A 20,769-nucleotide genomic window follows, 5' to 3' on the forward strand; every position below is an offset into this window, starting at 1 on the left:
TTAAGAAAATACCTACCAAGCTTTTATCTGCATTGGAGCTAGTTCTGTTATCATTAGGATTTGCTGAAGATAAGTATCTGAGGGAAAGAAAAGTTTAAAAAGAAAACAAAACAAAAAACTCTGTAATATCCCATAACAACCAATAATAAATACTACATGCCTATTTTATGTTCAGTGTTATAGTAACTTTGTTTTTAAAAATTAAGTATAGGTTCATAATTTTTATAAACATAATTCAGAAATGATACATATATTAAATGAAACACCCAGTTAGGTCTAAAAATAGTAGCAGCCTATAAACATACGACTTAATATTCCTGCAGCAAAACATAAGAATATTCATACCAAGTAAGATAAATAAAAACCATAGTCTCCAGTTAGTTCAGATTAGGCTTTCTGGTCATGAGAGCAGGTTATGACAGGTTTTTCCACCAAACAAATAACTTAAAAACATTCAGTTTTCAGAGCTTTTTGTATATAAGAATTGGAGGTAAGAAACTGCTGACTTCTGCAGACATATGCATAACCATCTTTCCTGCACCCAACTATCCTTCAGCAAAGCATAATATTGCCTCTTCGGGTCAAAAAAGTTTTTGCCTAAGTGGGTGAAATAACAGAACCAAAGTTTAGGTGATGCTGCTAATCTTTCGGGACTCCTAGCCTTGCAGAGTGAGTTCTTTAAATTCAGGGTAAAGTTAGAATTGTATATAAATAAAGCTATTAGTGAACTAATTTAGAGGTCCTTTTTAGATGTCTCACAAGATTCTCAAACAATCTAAATAGATCACATATGTAAACAATTTTCTAAGCTACCAAATATTATATAAAGGTAAGGTACTAGTGCCGCCAGTGTTGCTACTACCGCCACCGTGCTACAACTACCATAATCACTACTTCTACCATCACCACCACTACAGTCAGCACCCTGATTAACCAGTAGAGCTATTGCAAAAGGAGATCAAATGGTTACAGTATACTTCATAGCTACTGGAGGCATGTGTTAACACACCAGATATTAATAATGTTCCAAAAGAACAGTTTAAGTAAATTTTAAAAATTAGTGAATAATAGAAGATAATCAAGTATCCATAAAGTATCAATAAACATACACAGTATAATGGTACTATAAAAGAAACAGCTAGAAATATGCCACTTCCTAGGTTTTCCTTGAAAAATTATTCAGATCAAATGGAGACTCCAATATCTTTAAGACAATAATAGGGGCTGTGTAGCAACTTTATAGAGGAAAAGTCCCATATAACAAATGACAAATTCTAGGTGTAGTGCAATTTAATTCCATTGACTATTAAGCATCTCAGAAATTCAATGTGAGATTCTGCTTATGTAATATAAATAAGGCATATAGCAATGCCAGTGGAATCTAAATTAGATGAGACTGTTTCATCTCTAAGATATTTTCTAAACTTAACATGCTATGTGACTGAGACTGACATTTTAGTCTTCTGCAAAATTAGTAATATAAGCTTGAATGTAGCGAAGGAAATGTAAGGATATCCCTTGCATACACCCATTAATTCTTCCACCTTCTGTCTTTTTTCTATCAAGGTACGTTTGCATATTATATCGGTGCTTTTACATAAAATCTGGTCATTTAGGTAACTTTTTACGAAACGGGAGTTACTATATTAGGAATATAGCTTAAGGCTATTTTAAAAATCATGTTTAATTCAGCTATAATTAAGCAACAATGATTTCTGCCCTTGGTATTAAAAGTATATCTGGATTTCAGGGATAAGAATTTCAGAGGTTTTCTATTTCATATCTGTATATTCAAAATTATGCTTACATATTACAATAAAGCTAATCAATATTTTGCCAGGGCCAGGTGCAGTGGCTCACACCTGTAATCCGTTGGGATTACTTTGGGAGGCCAAGGTGGGTGGATCACTTGAGGCCAGGGGTTTGAGACCAGCCTGGCCAACAGCCTGGCCAACATGGCAAAACCCCATCTCTAATAAAAATACAAAGATTAGCCAGGCGTGGTGGTATGCACCTGTAATCCCAGCTACTCAGAGGCTGAGGCACAAGAATCACTTGAACCCAGGAGGCGGAGACTGCAGTGAGCCAAGATCACACCACCGCACTCCAGCCTCAGCGACAGAGCAAGACTCTGTTTCAAATATATATATATTTTTTGTTGGTTCTTTCTTTACGAAGAGCAACCGTACCTTTGCCTGTTCATGTAGTAAGTGATTACTTAAAAAATACTACATTTATTTGTCAATAGGCTGTGACAGTTAAGAATACAGTATAATTTCTACTTTTAAGAAACTTAAAAATTAGTTTGGGCCATAAAACATGAATACAAAGAAAAACTAGAGAACATAATCAAGTGCATGATAATGTAGGACAAATAGTATAATAAATGTTTATTTAACTCAAGGTTACCATTATACAGAGAAACCTAAATAAAGTTATTAACTGCTGGACTCTACTACAGACAATACAAAAACATTGGGGGTTGTTTATATCAACAACTCGAGTGTTTCAGAAGCCAAGTCAAAGAATAATTGATAAAAATACAAAAAGTTAACACTTCAGCAGGCTGGGCACAGTGGGTGACACCTGTAATCCCAGCACTTTGGGAGGCCCAGGTGGGCAGATCACCTGAGGTCGGGAGTTCAAGACCAGCCTGACCAACATGGAGAAACCCTGTCTCTACTAAAAATACAAAATTAGCCGGGCATGGTGGCGCATGCCTGTGATTCCAGCTACTCGGGAGGCTGAGGAAGAAGAATCGCTTGAACCCAGGAAGCGGAGGTTGCAGTGAGCTGAGATTGTGTCACTGCACTCCAGCCTGGGCAACAAGAGCAAAACTCTGTCTCAAAAAAAAAAAAAAAAAAAAAAAAAAAAAAGAATGCTTCAGCAAAAACCACCCTGAAGCTCTTCTGTATATGTATGTAAATTGAAAACAGTTATAATATTATACTCACGGAGTATTAGGGAAGAAAAAAAGATAAGTGCCAGCTATCTCATTGATGTTGCAACAAAAAGTATTAAGTACTATCTTACAGTGGATTACTGAAGAAGTTTCAAAAAGCCGGACTAAATTGTCTTTTTGTTTTCTAAGATTAACTTGAATGGCTCTTACACTAAAATGACAAGACCCTTCACTTTAAAATAAGATTAGTTATAATGACCTCAAATGTAATAATTTACTCCAAGCAAATCAGTTATCTGATACCATTCCAAAGGAGTATAATTTGATTAGAAGTACATATTTTTGAGGTAATTAAAAGTAGATTTAACCCACCCAGTAAGTGTTATCATATAGTTCAATGCATTATACTGGTATAACACTTTGTTCAGATTTCTTTTTCTTTTTCTTTCCTTTTTTTTTTTGAGACAGAGTCTCGCTCCATTGCCCAGGCTCAAGTGCAGTGGCATGATCTTGGCTCACTATAACTTCCGCCCCCCAGGTTCAAGCGATTCTCCTGCCTCAGTCTCCCAAGTAGCTGGGATTACAGGCATATGCCACCACGCCTGGCTAATTTTTGTATTTTTAGTAGAGATGGGGTTTCACCATGTTGGCCAGGCTAGTCACGAACTCTTGACCTCAAGTGACCCGCCCACCTTGGCTTCCCAAACAGCTGCGATTACAGGCGTGAGCCACCGTGCCTGGCCGAGATTTCTACTATGTAGTTCTTACCAACCTACATTGCACAATTTATCCATTTCTCACCAAGATGTGAGCATCTCAAGAGAAGGCACTGTATCTTATTCATCCTTTTCCATGCAATTTGGTGCTTAGTATATACCTGACAAATAATAAGTTATCAAAGATATCCGTGGAATGAATGAATGCTCAGCACACTAAAATAATGTTAAATGTTTAACTTAAATCTCAAGTACATTAAAGCTAACATGAACTCATATTAATGGTAATAATAGTTAACACTGAGTGCTTATACCATGCAAAGCACTCTTCTAAGTGCTGTACTGTGTTTTAATTTACTTAAACCTTATAACAATCCTATGAGGTAAGTAGGCAAGCCGTATTATTGTTATTATCATCATCCCTATTTTTGAGGAAATGGAGGCATAAAAGGCCAAAGTTATTTGTCCAAGGTCACAGTGGAGGTAATACTACATGTTATAACACATGGTAAATTAAATGGGTTTGGGGAGGAATCACTTAATTTTTGAAGAGCTAAAAATTGATATAGCATCAATATGGTGATGATAATGCTAGAAAAGTCTACATGCTGGCCAGGCACGGTGGGTCACGCCTGTAATCCCAGCACTTTGGGAGGCTGAGGCGGGCAGATCATGAGGTCAGGAGTTCAAGACCAGCCTGGCCAACATGGTGAAACCACATCTCTACTAAAAATACAAAAATTATCTGGGTGTGGTGGTGGGCACCTGTAATCCCAGCTACTCGGGAGGCTGAGGCAGGAGAATTGCTTGAACCCAGGAGGTGGAGGTTGCAGTGAGCCAAGATTGTGCCACTGCACTCCAGCCTGGGTGACAGAGCAAGACTCCGTCTTGGAAAAAACAAAACAAAACAAAAAAAGTCTACATGTTGTTTCAAAATGTATTATAAACCATAAGTCTACAGATCAAAATATCAGTATTTATAGCATTTTTTGACCTATTAATTGTTGTAACTTGAGGATATATAGTATATCATTTAGCAAAAAAAATTTTGAAAAACAATGTCCTAAACATGGATGAGTCCAAGAGAAATTAAATATGAAATACTGGAAATATCATGCATCAATGAAAAATTGCATAATAAGGTGTATCTTTATATACCATTAAATCTACTTTAAAAATGATTTTTAGATATTTCTAAGAACAAAATCAGCACTTACTCCTACAATCACTGTTTAGCATACTTACCTACGATTGCTATAATATGTAAATCCTACAAAAGGTAGTTGATTGCCAACAAAAGCTTTAGGAATAGGGAATGTTTCTTCCTCTCCTTTATCTTCTTCCAAGTCATCAAAATTACTAGTATCAATGTCACTACTTAAATCGGGTACAACTGGTGCTACAGCTAAAGACAAAACAAAATTAGTTGTTCATTTCAAACTTAAAATACAAGCAAAGTGAAGCAGATTCCATACCAACTACTGATGGTTTCTCTCTTATAAAAGTTTGCAAACCACAAATTCCACCTGGCTTGAATCCTATTATACTAAGCTTTACCAGGACTAAAAATCAACTGATAATTGATCATTATGTAATTCTATGAAACAATTATCTTCAAAGTCACCTATAATTATCTATACCTTGGGTTTAACTTGACTATTACAAATCAAGTATTATTAAGGTTTGTTTTAGAATGTACCAAGGTATAAAATACACAAAAGCATTCAGGACTACAGAAAAGACTTTTTAGAAACTAAAGCATAACAAACTGTACTCGAAAAAATGTTTAGCTTTAAATAGTATTTTTTGGTTAATCTGCTTTACAGTAAGCCAGAAATTAAGGTCACTTCTTAGCTTCCTGGACATAATAATTTGGTACTGAAATATTTTTACTCACTCAGAATCCAGATGATCAATACTCCTTTCTCCCACCCCAATATCTCCATAAGATTAAGCCACAGGAGCAACGGTTTTGGAATTGTATTTTCAGACTAGCTACCTCTAGAATCAAGTGATTAAAACTAATGCAGTGAGGTATTTATGATATCACTGTTAATAAAAAAGGGCAGTAATATAAAAAATGGACATGACATCTTCAAGAATTATAAATTTGATGTGGACCAAGTCTTTCATATACTTAATAATATAAAACCATATGTGACAACGTTTAAATATTCATAATATAGGAGAAAAATCCATATAAAACTAATACTACTAACATCTATTTTTGGGGCTTGAATGTTACAAGGGGTACATCTAAAAATAAATTCTAAGAAAATAAAATTTTAAGAAAATTTATTTTTTAGCTTAAAGATACTGTAGTATAATAAAACATCCCTGAATTATGATCATCAAAATACTAAAAAATTATTTTAGGTACACTAACCTCGTGTTCTTTTAGGGAAAACGAATCAATTTTCTTTTCAATCATCTGGGTATTTCAGGCAAGAAATACCTATTCTTGTGCCATCTGAGACACAGTAAATTAATATTTAGGGAACGAAACAACACATTTAGCCGAATGAAGCTGTAGTACTAACTAATAGTAACACAAGAGTGATATTAAGGCTTTTCCACCATTCCACTTTCCTTAATGGCCAACAGAACTGTCTGATTAGACATGGTTAGCTTTCTAGTATTTGTAAAATGAGGGGAAGACACTAAACGGTTGCCGCCCTTGGGAAATACATAAGTTAATTATGGTCTTGGCATAAATTTTATGTTAAAAGAGTGATCTCAATCAGAGACACTTTTGCCTGCTGGAGGGTGTTCAGCAATGTCTGGGTACATATTCTGGTTGTCATTAATGGGAAAAAAGGTGTTACTAGCACCTAATGAGTACAGTCATGGGATGTCACTAAACATCCTTAAGTTTAGGATAATCCCCACAAAAAGAATTATCTGTCAACTGCTAAAGCTCAGAAAACCTGCTTTAAAATTATATCAGAAAGAGAGAACAGAATAAGTGTGCTGCATTTTCTCTTGCTGTTTCTGATGGACCTACTCTTTTTATAAATGACACTATTTCACAGTAGTTCTAAAATGACAAATTCTCACCTGTTTAAATTCTGAGATACAAGTGGGGAAAATATTGGAAGAGTTATATATGTAATTATTTCTGCTTCTAAATTAAGATGCTTAGGCTTTATATAATGCCATATAATCACTTCAGAACTAATAAGAATAAAGATAACTTTATGGAATAAACATCAGTATATATTTGTTTAAAAATTTGTTTTCATTAAATAACTGTTAATTTAGAAACATGTTCCATAAAAAAGAGTCCAGCAAATGTTGTCAAAAATGGCAGAGCAGGGAACTCAAAGAAATCATACCTCCACTGAAACAACCATTGAGTTGGCAAAAACTACCAGAGCAACTTTCTGAGAACTCTGGAATCTAATAAAAAACTAATAACAAGCAGGGAGTGTTTAATGAAGAAAGAGGCTATAAAAATTTGGCATTTAAGGAAATCTCTGTCACTGGCTGAGATAATGAAATGGAGATTTCAGTGAATATACACGACAAGGAATACAGATTTTGCAAAATTAGCTTGGAAAAGTCACTAGATGAATGACTGCAGCCCACAACAAGCAACAACAGCAAGCCCGGGGGGAAAGAGGAAGAATCTGATTTCCAGAGTTACAACACTGTAATATCCAAAATGTCCCTCTTAGAAGGATACAGCTGCTTTAAAACAATGTCCAATTTACAACAAAAAATTACAAAGCATGTAAAGAAGCAAGAAAGTATAGGCCATTCACAGGGAATACAGAAAATGTTAGAAACCTCCAGGTGCAGTGGTTCATGCCTGTAATCCCAGCACTTTGGGAGGCCAAGGCAGGTGGATCACAAGGTCAGGAGATTGAGACCATCCTGGCTAACATGGTGAAATCCCGTCTCTACTAAAAAATACAAAAAATTAGCCAGGTGTGGTGGTGGGCGCCTGTCGTCCCAGCTACTTGGGAGGCTGAGGCAGGAGAATGGCGTGAACCCAGGAGGCGGAGCTTGCAGTGAGCCGAGATCGTGCCACTGCACTCCAGCCTGGGCAACAGAGCAAGACTCCGTCTCAAAAAAAAAAAAAAAAAAAAAAGGAAAATAATAGAAACCACCTCTGAGGAAACCAAGACATTAGATTTACTCAACAAAATCTTAAACTCTCTTAAATGTGTTCAAAAAGCAAACGAACACTATGGATGAAGTACCAGAAAGATGATGTCTTAACAAAGAAAAAATATCATGAAAGAGATCGAAAATAGAACCAAATAGAAATTCTAGCACCGAAAAGTACAATAGCTGAAGTTAAAATTTCACTAGAAAGCTTCAACAGCAGATCTGAATAGGCAGAGGAAAAAAAAATCAGTGAACTTGAAGATAGGACAAATGAAATTATCAAGTGTGAGGAACAGTAAGAAAAAGAATGAAAAAGTGAACAGAGACTAAGGAAACTGTGGCATCAACCAGACCAACATACACATTATGGGAGTTCCAGAAGGAGAGAAAGGGGCAGAAAGACTATTTGAAGAAATAATGGCCAAACCTTTCCAAATCTGGTAAAAGATATAAATCTACCCATCCAAGAAGCTGAATGCCAACTATGAAAAACTCCAAAAGCTCCACGTGAAGACACATCATAATCACATGCCATAATCAAACTGTTTTAACTCAAAGCCACATGAAGAAGAAAAAGAGTATCAGCAAAGGTAGCTATTTAGATAAATGTAAATAGAAGCAGGTTTTTAAGCTACTCAAAGTAAACTGGTATCAATTCAACCTAGACTGTTATCAATTTAGAATGTTAAGTGTAATTCCATGTTAACTAATAAGAAAATGACTAAAATATATACAGAAAAGGAAAAGAAGAAGAATTAAAATAGCATACTGGGGAAAAAACTAAACACAAAAGAAAGCAATAATGTATTAGCTGAGGAATAAAAAGGAAATATATGACATAGAAAACAAATAGGAAGATGACAGAAGTATTTTCTTATCAGTATTCACTTTACATTTAAATGGATTAAACTCACCAATCAAAAGGCTGAGATGGGTAGAATGCAATAAAAAATGATTTAATTATATCTGTCTAGAGACTCACCTTAGATCCACAGACATAGGTTAAAAGGTTACTTGACCTGCATCCACAGGTTAAAAGTAACAGAGGGAAAAAGACATTCCATGCAAAAGGAAGCTGAAGCGGCTATATTAACATGAGACAAAATAGACTTTAAATCAAAAACTGTCAGAAGAGGCAAAAAAGTACACTGCATATTAATTATATTGATAAAAGGCTCAATCCATTAAGAAAATATAATGATTATAAAAATGTATGCATCAAACACAGCCCCAAAATGTAAGAAGCAAAAATAGACATGAATGCAGGGAGAAACCATTCTAAAAAATAGTTTTATAGCTTGTCCCCACAAATGTCATGTTGAAAAGTAATCCCCAATGTTGGAGGGCGTGCTGGTGGGATGTGACTGGATCACAGAAGAGGATTTCTCATGAATGGTTTAGCATCACCCCCTTGGTGTTGCCCTAAAGACATTGAATGAGTTATTGCCAGATCTGGTTGTTTAAAAACGTGTGTGGCATCTTCCCCCTCACCCTCTCTTTTGCTCCTGCTCTTACCATGTGATGGGCCTGTTCTCACTTTGACTTCTGCAATGAGTAAAAGCTCCCTGAGGCCTCTCCAGAAGCTGAGCAGATGCCAGCACCATGCTTGTACAGCCTGCAGAACCACTAGCCAATTAAAACTCTTTTCTTTATAAATTACCAGTCTCAGGTATTCCTTTACAGCAATGCAAGAATGGCTTAACAGAAGTTGGTGTCTTCAATAACCCACTTTCAACAATGGATAGAACATATAAATAGAAGATGAATAAGAAAACAGAAGATATTCACAACTTCACAAACCAACTAGATACAACAGGCGCGTACAGAACACTCAACAACAGTAGAATACATATTTTTCTCAAGTGTATATAGAACATTTTCCGAGACAGATTATATGTTGGGCCAAAATACAAATCTTAAAAAAGTTTTAAAACACTGAAATCATACGAAGTATCTTCTTTAAACACAAGGGAATGAACCAAGAAGTCAATAATAGGAAGAAAACTTAAAGTTTCACAAATATATGGAAATTAAACAAAGCACTCTTAAATCACCAGTGAGTGAAAGAAATAATCACAGGAAGACTAAATACTTTGAAACAAATGAAAATGGGAAGACTAAATACTTTGAGACAAATGAAAATGAAAACAACATACCAAAACGTATGGGATTCAATGAAAGCAGTGCTCAGGTAGAAATTTTACCCATAAATGTCTAAAAACCAAAGATCTCAAACCAATAACCTATAAGGAACTATAAAAAGAAAAGCAAATTAAACAAAGAGCTAGCAAAAGGAAAGAAAGAATACAGATTGGAGTGCATAGAAATAAAATTGAGAATAGAAAATCAATAATGCAAACTAACAAAACTAAAAATTGGTTCTTTATAAAGATCAACAAAATTGACAAACCTTTTACTGAACTAAGAGGGGAAAGAAAACCCCAGAAGGCACAAACAACTAAAATAAAAAATGAAAAGTAGGGGCATTAACTACCAACCATATAGAAGTAAAAAGGAAATACAATGCATAATTGCACAGTGACAATTTTTTTTTTTTTTTTTTTTTTTGAGACAGAGTCTCGCTCTGTCACCCAGGCTGGAGTGTAGTGGTGAGATCTCAGCTCACTGCAACCTGTGCCTCCTGGGTTCAAGTGATTCTCTGCCTCAGCCTCTGATGTAGCTGGTACTACAGGAGTGCCACCACCATGCCTGGCTAGTTTTTTTTTTTTTTTTTTTTTTTTTTGTATTTTTTGTAGAGATAAGGTTTTGCCATGTTGACCAGGCTGATCTCGAACTCCTGGCCTCAAGTGATCCACCTACCTCGGCCTCCCAAAGTGTTGGGGCCACCACACCCAGCCTACAGTGACAAATTAGATAACTTAGATGAAATAGAGACATTCCTAGAAAACACAGACTGCCAAAATCTATTTTAAAAGAAATAAAGAATCAAAATAGGGCCATAGTGGCTCACACCTGTAACCCCAGCACTTTGGAAGGCCAAGGGAGGGTGGCTTGAGACCAGGAGTCTGAAACCAGTCTGGGCAACATAGCAAGACCCCATCTCTACAGAAAATTAAAAGAAAATTAGCCAGGTGTGGTGACACATGACTGTAGTCCTAGCTACTCAGGAGGCTGAGGCAGGAGGATCCCTTGAGTCTGAGAGTTCAACAATACAGTGAGCTAAGATTGTGGCACTGCATTCCAGCCTGGGCAACAGAGCAAGACCTTGTCTCTATTAAAAAATAAAATAAAATGAAGAAAAAAAACCCACATGATCATTTCAGTTGTCATACCAAAAGCATTTGACAAACACAACACCCTTTCATGATTGAAAACACCTGGCCAACAAGGACTAGAGAGGACCTTCCTCAATATGATAAAGGACATTAATGAAAATCCCACAGCTAACATTATATTCAGCGGTGAAAGACTAAAAGCTTCCCCCTATGACCAGGAAAAGACAAGGTGCCCACTTTTACCACTGCTATTCAACACTTTACTGGAAGCTCTAGTCTGAGTAATTAGGCAAGAATGATAAATAAAAGGCATATAAATTGGAAAAGAAGAAGTAAAACTATCTCTATTCGCAGATGACATGATCTTATCATAGAAAACCCTAAAGAAGCTACAAAAGAATATATTAGAGGTAATAGACAAATTCAACAAAATTGCAGGTGACAAGATCAGAAATAAAAGTTCTACTTCTATATACTAGCAATAAACAATATGAAAAGAAAATTAAGGGAACAATTACATTTAAAATAATGTCAAAGGCCAGGTGCGGTGGCTCACGCCTGTAATCCCAGCACTTTGGGAGGCGGAGGTGGGCAGATCATGAGGTCAAGAAATCGAGACCATCCTGGCTAACACAGTGAAACCCCGTCTTTACTAAAAAAAATACAAAAAAATTAGCCGGGTGTGGTGGTGGGCGCCTGTAGTCCCAGCTACTCGGGAGGCTAAGGGAGGAGAAAGGCATGAACCCCGGAGGCGGAGCTTGCTAACCCCGGAGGCGGAGCTTGCAGTGAGCCGAGATCGAGCCACTGTACTCCAGCCTGGGCGACAGAGCGAGACTTCATCTCAAAAACAACAACAACAACAACAACAACAACAAACCGAAAAAAAAGTCAAAAAGAAATACCTAGGAACAAATTTAACCAAGGAGGTGTAAGGCTTATGCACCAAAAACTTAAAAACGTTGCTGAAATTAAAGAAGGCTTAAATAAATGGGGAGACATCCTGTGTTCATGGACTGCAAAAGTTAACATTGTCAAGATGGTAATACTACCCAAAGTAACCTACAGATTCAATGCAATCTCCATCGAAATCCCTATGCCCTTTTTGGCAAAGATGTAAAAACCCATTATAAAATTCATATGAAATCTCACAAGATCCCAAATAGTCAAAACAATTTTGAAAAAGAACTAAGTTGAAAGACTCAAATTTCCTGATTTCAAAACTTACTACAAAGCTACCATAATCATACAGTGTGGTACCAACATAAAGACAAACATATACAGACCAATGGAATACAACAAAAACCCCACAAATAAACCCTCATGTATATGGTCTAATGATTGACACAAGGGGCCAACAACTTTCAGTGCAGGGAAAGGACAGTCCTTTCAACACATTGTGTTAGGAAAACTGGATATCCACATACAAAAATATTAAATTGGACCTTTACTATACACTATATAAAAATTAATTCAAAATGGGTCAAAGACCTAAACATACTAGCTGAAACTATAAAATTCAAAGAAAACATAGGTAAGACATTTCATGACATTGGATTTGGCAATGATTTCTTAAATACGAAGCCAAAGATACAAGCAACAAAAGAAGAAATAAACCAGATTTCATCAAAATTAAAAATTTTGTGCTTGAAAGCACTATTAACAAAGTGCGGAGAATAGAAAAATATCTGCAAACCATATATCCGATAAGAGATTAATATCCAAAATTTTTAAAGAACTACTATAACTCAACAACAAAAAAACCAAACCACCAAATTTTAAAATGGGCAAAGAACTTGAATAGAAATCTCTCAAGAGAAGATATACGAATGGCCAATAAGCACGTGACAAGATGTTTACCATTCCTGATCATTAGAGAAATGCAAATCAAAACCACAATGAGATACCACTTCACATCCATTAGGATGACTACTATTTAAAAACAAAAAACAAACAAATAAACAAAACAGAAAAGAACAAATGCTGGAGATGTGGAGAAACCAGACCCATGTGCACTGCTGTTGGGAATGTGAAATGGTGCAAACGTTGCGGATACTATTATGGTGTTTCCTCAAAAAAATTAAACATATGGCTGAGCGTGGTGGCTCACGTCTGCAATCCCAGCACTTTGGTGCACTGCTGCTGGGAATGTGAAATGGTGCAAATGTTGTGAATTTCATGGCATTTCCTCAAAACATTAAACATACGGCTGAGCATGGTGGCTCATGCCTACAATCCCTGCACTTTGGGAGGCTGAGGCAGGAGGATCTCTTGAGCCCTGGAGTTTGAGACTAGCCTGGTCAACACAGCAAGACCCTGTTTCTGCAAAACTAACTAATTATCATATGACTTAGCCATTCCACTTCTAGGTATATATCCAAATTAATGGAAAACGGATATTACAGAACATCCATATATATAACATTAATATGGATATAAAATATCTGTAATATAATATGGAAAGCAGATATTTGTATTCTACTGTTTGTTATTCACAATAGCTAAAAGAGAGAGCAATATTAAGTGTCTATTAATGGATAAATGGATAAACAAAATATAGTATATCCATACAATGGAATATTATGATACATGCTATGACATGAATGAACCTTGAAGACATTGTGCTAGGTAAAATAAACCAGCCACAAGAAGACAAGTATTATAGTAATCTATTTAAATAAAACACCGAGTAGTCTAATTCATAGAGATAGAAAGAATAGTGATTACTGTGAGTTGAGGGGAGAGGGAAATGGAGAGTTACTGTTTAAGTTACTGTTTAACTAAAAGAGTTTAGTTTAGGATGACGAAAAAGTTCTGGACACAGTAGTGGTAATAGTTTTAAGACAATGTGAATGTACTTAATGCCACTGAATTGTACAGTTAAAAATGCCCAACATGGGGAATTTTATCTTATGCATACTTTATCACAACATAAAGAGAAAATTTATTTTTTAAAAATCCATTATAATGTTCAGAAAGTCTAAGCTCCTAAGTAAAAGAGCCCTGAAACTTGCTAGGCCTTCAGTTCTTTATTCACAAAGCCCACATTGATAGCCTCTCCCGTGAGAATGTAAAATTCAAACAAAGTCTTGATTAACCCACAGAACCTAGAATAATATATATGTGTGTATACAATGAGTTTTGAGCCAGCAGAAGTATTACCACTGTTAGCATCTTGTGTGTTGCCCACAAACTATAGGTGGATTAAGTAACACCAATATCTTATTTCAAATGAGATAATAATATATGGCAAAGTGTTTTGCAAGTTACCACATATTTAATGTAGTATTATTAATTTTTCTAAAGAAACAGTTATTGTTCGATTGCCCAGGCTGGAATGCAGTAGCATGATCATAGCTAACTGCAGCCTTGAACTCCTGGGCTCAAGTGATTGTCTTACCTCAGCCTCCCGAGTAGTTGAAACATAGGTGGGTGCCATCACACCTGGCTAATTTTTTTTTTTTTGTAGAGGTAGGGTCTCGCAACATTACCCAGGCTGGTTTCAAACTCCTGGCCTCAAGAGGTCCTCCCACCTTGGCCTCCCAAAGTGCTGAGATGACAAGCATGAGCCACTGTATAATACTGTAGAACACTGTAGAATAGAGCCACCTGGCCCTATTCATTATTAATCATTATTAATAATATGTTAAATATGTGGTAACTTGCAAAATCCTTTGCCATTTATTTCATTTGAAATTATTAATACTATGTTAAATACTAAATATAACAGTATTATTAATAATGTATGCTAAATATGTAATAAATGTTATTTTCTTTTTCCCCAAATTTAACTGCCAACAATTGTCAATTCCTTCCATTTTTGATCTATATAACACTGAACAGGTAAAGATCTTTAAATCGTACATGATATTTCAAAGACCAAAGGCTTTGGAGTCAAGAGACTTAGATCTGAATTTTGACGTTGTTTGCTTGCAGTTATGACCTGTAGTAAGTTATTTAGGTCTTTTCATTTCTTTTGTCCTTCTCCTATCTTTGATCTTACTCATGTTACTCCTTCAATTTTATCTCAAATGAGTGGAAAAATAGTGTTACAATCTTAATGCTTTGTGAACAAGATCAGGAAGCTCATGGAAATTCTGCCAAAAATCAAGCTATTTTGTATCCTGCTCCCACACTACCAAGGAACACAAGGTGAAGATTAATTGTCATTGCAACGTGGAGACATGTAAGTGGTAAAAATACCAAAAAAACTATGATTTGTATTAGAAAGCAATTTTGCCAAGGAAAATGGAAAATCAAAAAAATTAAAAGGAATTATAACTGTTACATAAGTTTTAAAAATTTAGCAGATCAAAGAGGTCAGTTCAGAATAAAAGAATTCTTGGTATTTTAGGGGTGGGAAGTAAAGAAGGGGTAGGAAGAGGGGAAGGGAAGCAAAGAACAATAAGTTCTACAGATTTCAATTTTTCTTTGTTTTTTCCAATAACCACAAAACAGGACCTCTTAGAATTAGGAAAAACTATCAAAATGCTTTTAAGTATGCTAAATCTAACCACACTAGAATAAAACCATAGATAATGCAGATCTTAAGCAGTTTTATGAAGGAGGTACAGCAATATAATAAAATGCCACTGATCTGGACTCCCTAATTCCATAAGACTATGAGCTCCAGAAGGGAGAAAGAAAACTTTCGTTGGTTTGATCACTGCTGTTTTCCCAGTGTCTGAAATTGAACAGTGCTCAATATATAACAGGTGTTCAATAAATAGCTTTGACTAAATTACCTCCTCTTTCAAGTGATCGGTTTTTCAATACATAAAAGGAAAAATATCCTTGTTACTTTTAAGGGTGATTTATTGTGTGGTTATTCTATAATTAAGCATTGCTTAACTTTGAAAAAGAATTTAAAGCAATACAAAATATTATTTTGTATTTTCTTCAGTCCCCTTCAAAGTTTTATTCAGATTTATAATAATATTTGTACGTCTTCAGCCTTCTTAAACTTTACTAAGAGAATAACCTGAATAAAAACACAAAAAGTGTTTTGATGTAACCATTTCTCACTCCCTGATCATCTCTTTGTCATGCAACAATTTCACTTGCAGCATGAAGATGATAATTATGTCACATTTAATTCTGAAGAGGAGGAAGTTCCTTATTTCCTAATATATAATTGTTAATAAAATTCTCCCAAAGTCAAGCTGCTCTTACAGCTTCTCAGACAGCTGGTCATTCAATGATGTTTTTTGTTGTATAATTTCTTAGTTTTCAGAGAATTTATTTTCCCTTTCTCCTCCTTAGACAATTTTATAGCTCAGCACAAGGTAAGTACTGTGCTATAGTACTTGAAGGCAATACAACTGTTCTTTTAAAATATTTGATAACTAGAATGCTTCACTAATATTAGCAAACCTACATGATTTATTTCATCAGAATTAACAAGATTTCCTTCTCTCTGGAAAGTACTATCCTTCACTGTCTCAACTAGATAGGCAGTCCTTAAGACAAATAACTAATGTGTAACTTTCTAAAACAAGGTAGCTAAGTTCATTTCCATTGTTACTATTCACTGCTATTGCTATGGTAGCAAGTTAGGGACTGAGACACATTATCCTTTCTGTGACAGATGAACAGGGAAAAAAATCCTAAGATGTCAGCAGGGGAAAGATGAATTCTTTACCTCCCAAATCCACAAAGATGATGAAAACCTTTGGTGTCATGATAATTTTGATTCAGCTATGTTGTAGAGTTTTCTGTGAATCATCTTGTAATTTTAACTTTTTTAAAAAAATAAGAAAGTGTTCTAAACTGACTGAAAATTAGTTTCTTATACAATATGTTTTTGTTTCTGAATTGCAAGCTGCAAAAGCCTGATGGAATCAAGTACATCACAATATCCTATAAACTCATAAATAAAATTAAATTGAATTCTGGAATTAATAATAGAACCTTCTTATATTTTGGGTTTCAATAAAAACAAGAGAATAACTTGTCTTCTCACAAAAACATGTATTTTAATCTCATTACTTAATACTTATTGACCACCTCCATAATAAGATAACTAACGCCTAAAATAAAGAGCAATTCAACAAAGATCAAATGTAAAATTATGACTGGTGAGTCTAAATCCATTACATTTATATTTCATCTGGGTATCCTGTGTGGGACATAAGAGGAGTAACAATATAATCTGCCCAATATTATCAAATTAATAGGTTAGGACAATTCCCTTATAGTATTTGTGGCTTCTGATTTTCATCAGATACACACAAATATTTAGCAATGTAGTTTCAACAAACTAACACAACTACTTTCAAATATTCACTAAAATATGCAAGAAAAAAATAACTTACTGTCTCGGAGCGTTTCCCAGGCCCACTGGTCATTTTTGAAGAAGAGATGTCGTTTGATTTCTTCTACACCATTTCGCCCTAACCTCACTTCCCTGAATAATGACAGAAGGAGAAAAGTATTCAATCATTTAAGATCTATTATAACCTGTCCAGGTTTATTTGTGGGCAAGATATTAAATCAGTGCAGGACGACAAATACAGTTCTAAGGTGAAATTATATTGTCAGTATAATATCAGCCCAAATAGAAAATATGTTAAAGATTGAGAACATTAAATAATTTTTTTAAAAGAAAACTAAAGAAAGGCTGGACACGGTGGCTAATGCCTATAATCCCAGCACTTTGGCAGGCTCAGGTGGGGTGGATCACCTGAGGTCAGGAGTTCGAGACCAGCCTGGCCAACACAGTGAAACCCCATCTCTACTAAAAATATAAAACTAGCCGGTATGGTGGAACACGCCTGTAGTCCCAGCTACTTGGGAGGCTGAGACAGGAGACTTGCTTGAACCCGGGAGGCAGAGGCTACAGTGAGCTGAGATCGCACCACTGCACTCCAGCCTGGGTGAGACAGAGCGAGACTCCGTCTCAAAAAAAAGAAAACTAAAGAATAACTACAAAAAAACACCCATGACTTTTCTACTGACAACAAAAATCCAGATTAATCACCACCTTACTTCATTAGCAAAATGAATAAAGCACCATGCATTTTCTTGACAGTTTTTTGTGTGTGTGTTTATTTTTTTCTTACAATGGTAAAGTTAGGCTTTTTTTTCCCCAACCAAAACTTTACTTAGGCAGCAATACCAGATGCTACCAAAAACCTCCAGAAACACATTTAAAATTTTGAACTTCCAATTTATAATCTATTAATTATTTCTGACCATTCAAAAGCCAATGACTACTAATTCTTGATACTGCCACAGAATTCAGAGCTTTCACTGGACAAGTTACTGATACCAGCCTCTTTTTTGGTGAGCAAAAAGATTTTAAAAATGTGATTTTAGCTGAATTGGAAAAAGAAAGTCAGCACTTTTTTCCTCTAGTACAGTGCTTATAAAGAAAGAAAATACTCTAAATTCTAAGTTTTTGCATAAGCTAAAAGATAAGTTGGCTTAGACATGTGACAATTTTTCCAAGAAGCTTTCACGAACTCACAAACTGGATTAGAAAACCTCTCCATGGTTCTCTGGCACATGGTACTTATCTCATGGTAATTAGCTGTGTGTACTATAAATGTCTGATTTGCTTATCTAATTCCCCCAAAGGACTATGAGGTATTTGAGAAAAGTGGCTCTGTATCTTCCTCACTACTATATCCCTAGCACCTAATAAACAGCATAATACAATTCTTTATATTAAAATGTAAAAATTGGCCAGGCGCGGTGGCTCACACCTGTAATCCCAGCACTTTGGGAGGCCAACGCAGGCAGATCATGAGGTCAGGAGTTCAAGACCAGCCTGGCCAACACAGTGAAACCGTCTCTACTAAAAATACAAAAATTAGCCAGGCATGGTGGCAGGCACCTGTAGTCCCAGCTACTTGGGAGGTTGAGGCAGAAGAATCGCTTGAACCCAGGAGGTGGAGGTTGCAGTGAGCCGAGATCATGCCACTGCACTCCAGCCTGGGCAACAGAGCAAGACTCTGTCTCAATCAATCAATCAATCAATCAATCAATCAATGTAAAAATTAGCCAGGCATGGGTGGCTCATGCCTGTAATCCCAGCACTTTGGGAGGCTGAAGTGGGAGGATCACTTGATCCCAGGAGTTTGAAACTAGCCTGGGCAACAGAGCAAAACCCTGTCTCTATTAAAAAAAAAACAACAAAATAGTAAACATTTGAAAAACCATACTTCAAGCTCTAAAGGACATAATGAAGGGAGACAAGTTAAAGCAAATCTCAACTTGAAACATATTTAAAAGTACTAGGTCTCCCTAATATTTAACAATATACAATCATAAACATTAAGTACAATCTTACTAATATATCTGGTTCACTTTCAAATTTCAAAAGTAAACCACAAAGGTATACATAATATGCCATTTTTCTTTCAAAAATGCAGACAGATATTATTATTGAAATGCTTGTTGAATCTACAAGATGGAACACCAACTATTATGTCTAGAAAAAAAAAGACAGTATACTTTTAAAAATGGCTTTATACTATTGACTCTTTCAACAACCATATACCATACATCATCAAATCTAAAATGGTTTAAAGTATGAGGTGTATCACCATTTTTATACCACTAGGAAAAAGAATGCTCCCAACTCATACCATTGACTGTGAGATGTACTCTAATTTCAGAGACGTTATGTTAAAAAATTCTTTTAGATTCAGTAAAATACACTGTAATTTTTATAATTAATCAAGTTAAAAATTGAACAATAAAAGAAAAAAGTCATCTAGTTTAGCCATCAGCCAAGACTGTATTACTATCACAATTTCTTAGGTATGATAAGTGAGTTGAGATCCACAAAAGACATCTAGAATATCATAAAATTACATCAGGTTTCACTGTCATTAATGGTTTTGAGAATGGTAGCATTTATATTCTAACAACTTACATGTAGAAGCTCAGATATGGACCTTAAAAACGGAGCAGAAGATGAGATGTCCTCAGAATTAATACAGGCTCAATTTTAAAATTATTTACCTGTCAGTAAGGAAGGCACAAATAAGGTTTTTTGCTTCTTTTGATATGTCATTATCATCAGGAAAGGTAAGTGAATTTTTATGGTTCATAATTTTACTGTAAGTTCCAACCAAAGAATCTGCATAAAAAGGTGTATCACCTGAAAAATTGATAAAGAAAACAAAAGCAAAATGAAATACGTTTTTAAAAAGTCAGTTTCAAAGGAAGAGTCAAAGTTACCCATTTAAAAAGATTATTAGGTATGTATTAAACTAAAAACATACACCTAATATATAAAAAGAACACATCACAAAGTTGCTCTAAGCCTCTAAATTTAAAAACACATACAAAGCAGGTTTGGATCATGTTTATCACCCACAAACAAAATCAAGATTGCTTAATATAATAAATATATTAGAAAGAGCCAAGTGGCAAGTTTTGAGATGAACAACTATAATAGAGAGATATAAAATCTTCCTTTACTCACCTACAAGCATTTCGTATAAAAATACCCCAACCGACCACCAGTCACATTCTCTTCCATAATAACCATCACCACCTTGGGATTTTAATACTTCAGGGGAAATATAATCAGGTGTTCCAACCGCTGTATCACATCGTACCATGCCTTCCTAAAAAGAGCGGCAGGTCAAATTTTGAATTAGGATATAAAGTCTCAATTATTTAAAATGACTTTCTTATTAATATAACCTATGGGACTCCAAATCTTTGAGCTATAAAATATCATATACTAAAACTTAATGGAAACCTGACAAAAATTAACACAGCTTAATCATATATATACATACTATATACACACCATATACATATATACCATATAATGTATGTATGTGTA

General features: G+C 35.2%; 1 protein-coding gene across 2 annotated transcripts in view; it reads right to left on the minus strand.

The window, feature by feature from the left end:
* ROCK1 (Rho associated coiled-coil containing protein kinase 1) overlaps positions 1-20,769 on the minus strand; it is a 165,968-nt gene that overhangs the window by 75,521 nt on the left and 69,678 nt on the right. For both annotated transcript variants that reach the window (XM_024235926.3, XM_054538179.2), the window contains exons 7-11: positions 20,401-20,545; positions 19,935-20,073; positions 17,279-17,370; positions 4,864-5,023; positions 17-77 (exon numbers count right to left, since the gene is read on the minus strand). In XM_024235926.3, coding sequence (XP_024091694.1) covers positions 17-77; positions 4,864-5,023; positions 17,279-17,370; positions 19,935-20,073; positions 20,401-20,545 — 597 coding nt within the window. The remainder of the gene's footprint in view (positions 1-16; positions 78-4,863; positions 5,024-17,278; positions 17,371-19,934; positions 20,074-20,400; positions 20,546-20,769) is intronic.

Source organism: Pongo abelii, chromosome 17 (genome assembly GCF_028885655.2).
Source record: "Pongo abelii isolate AG06213 chromosome 17, NHGRI_mPonAbe1-v2.0_pri, whole genome shotgun sequence".
NCBI classification, from domain to species: Eukaryota; Metazoa; Chordata; class Mammalia; order Primates; family Hominidae; genus Pongo; species Pongo abelii.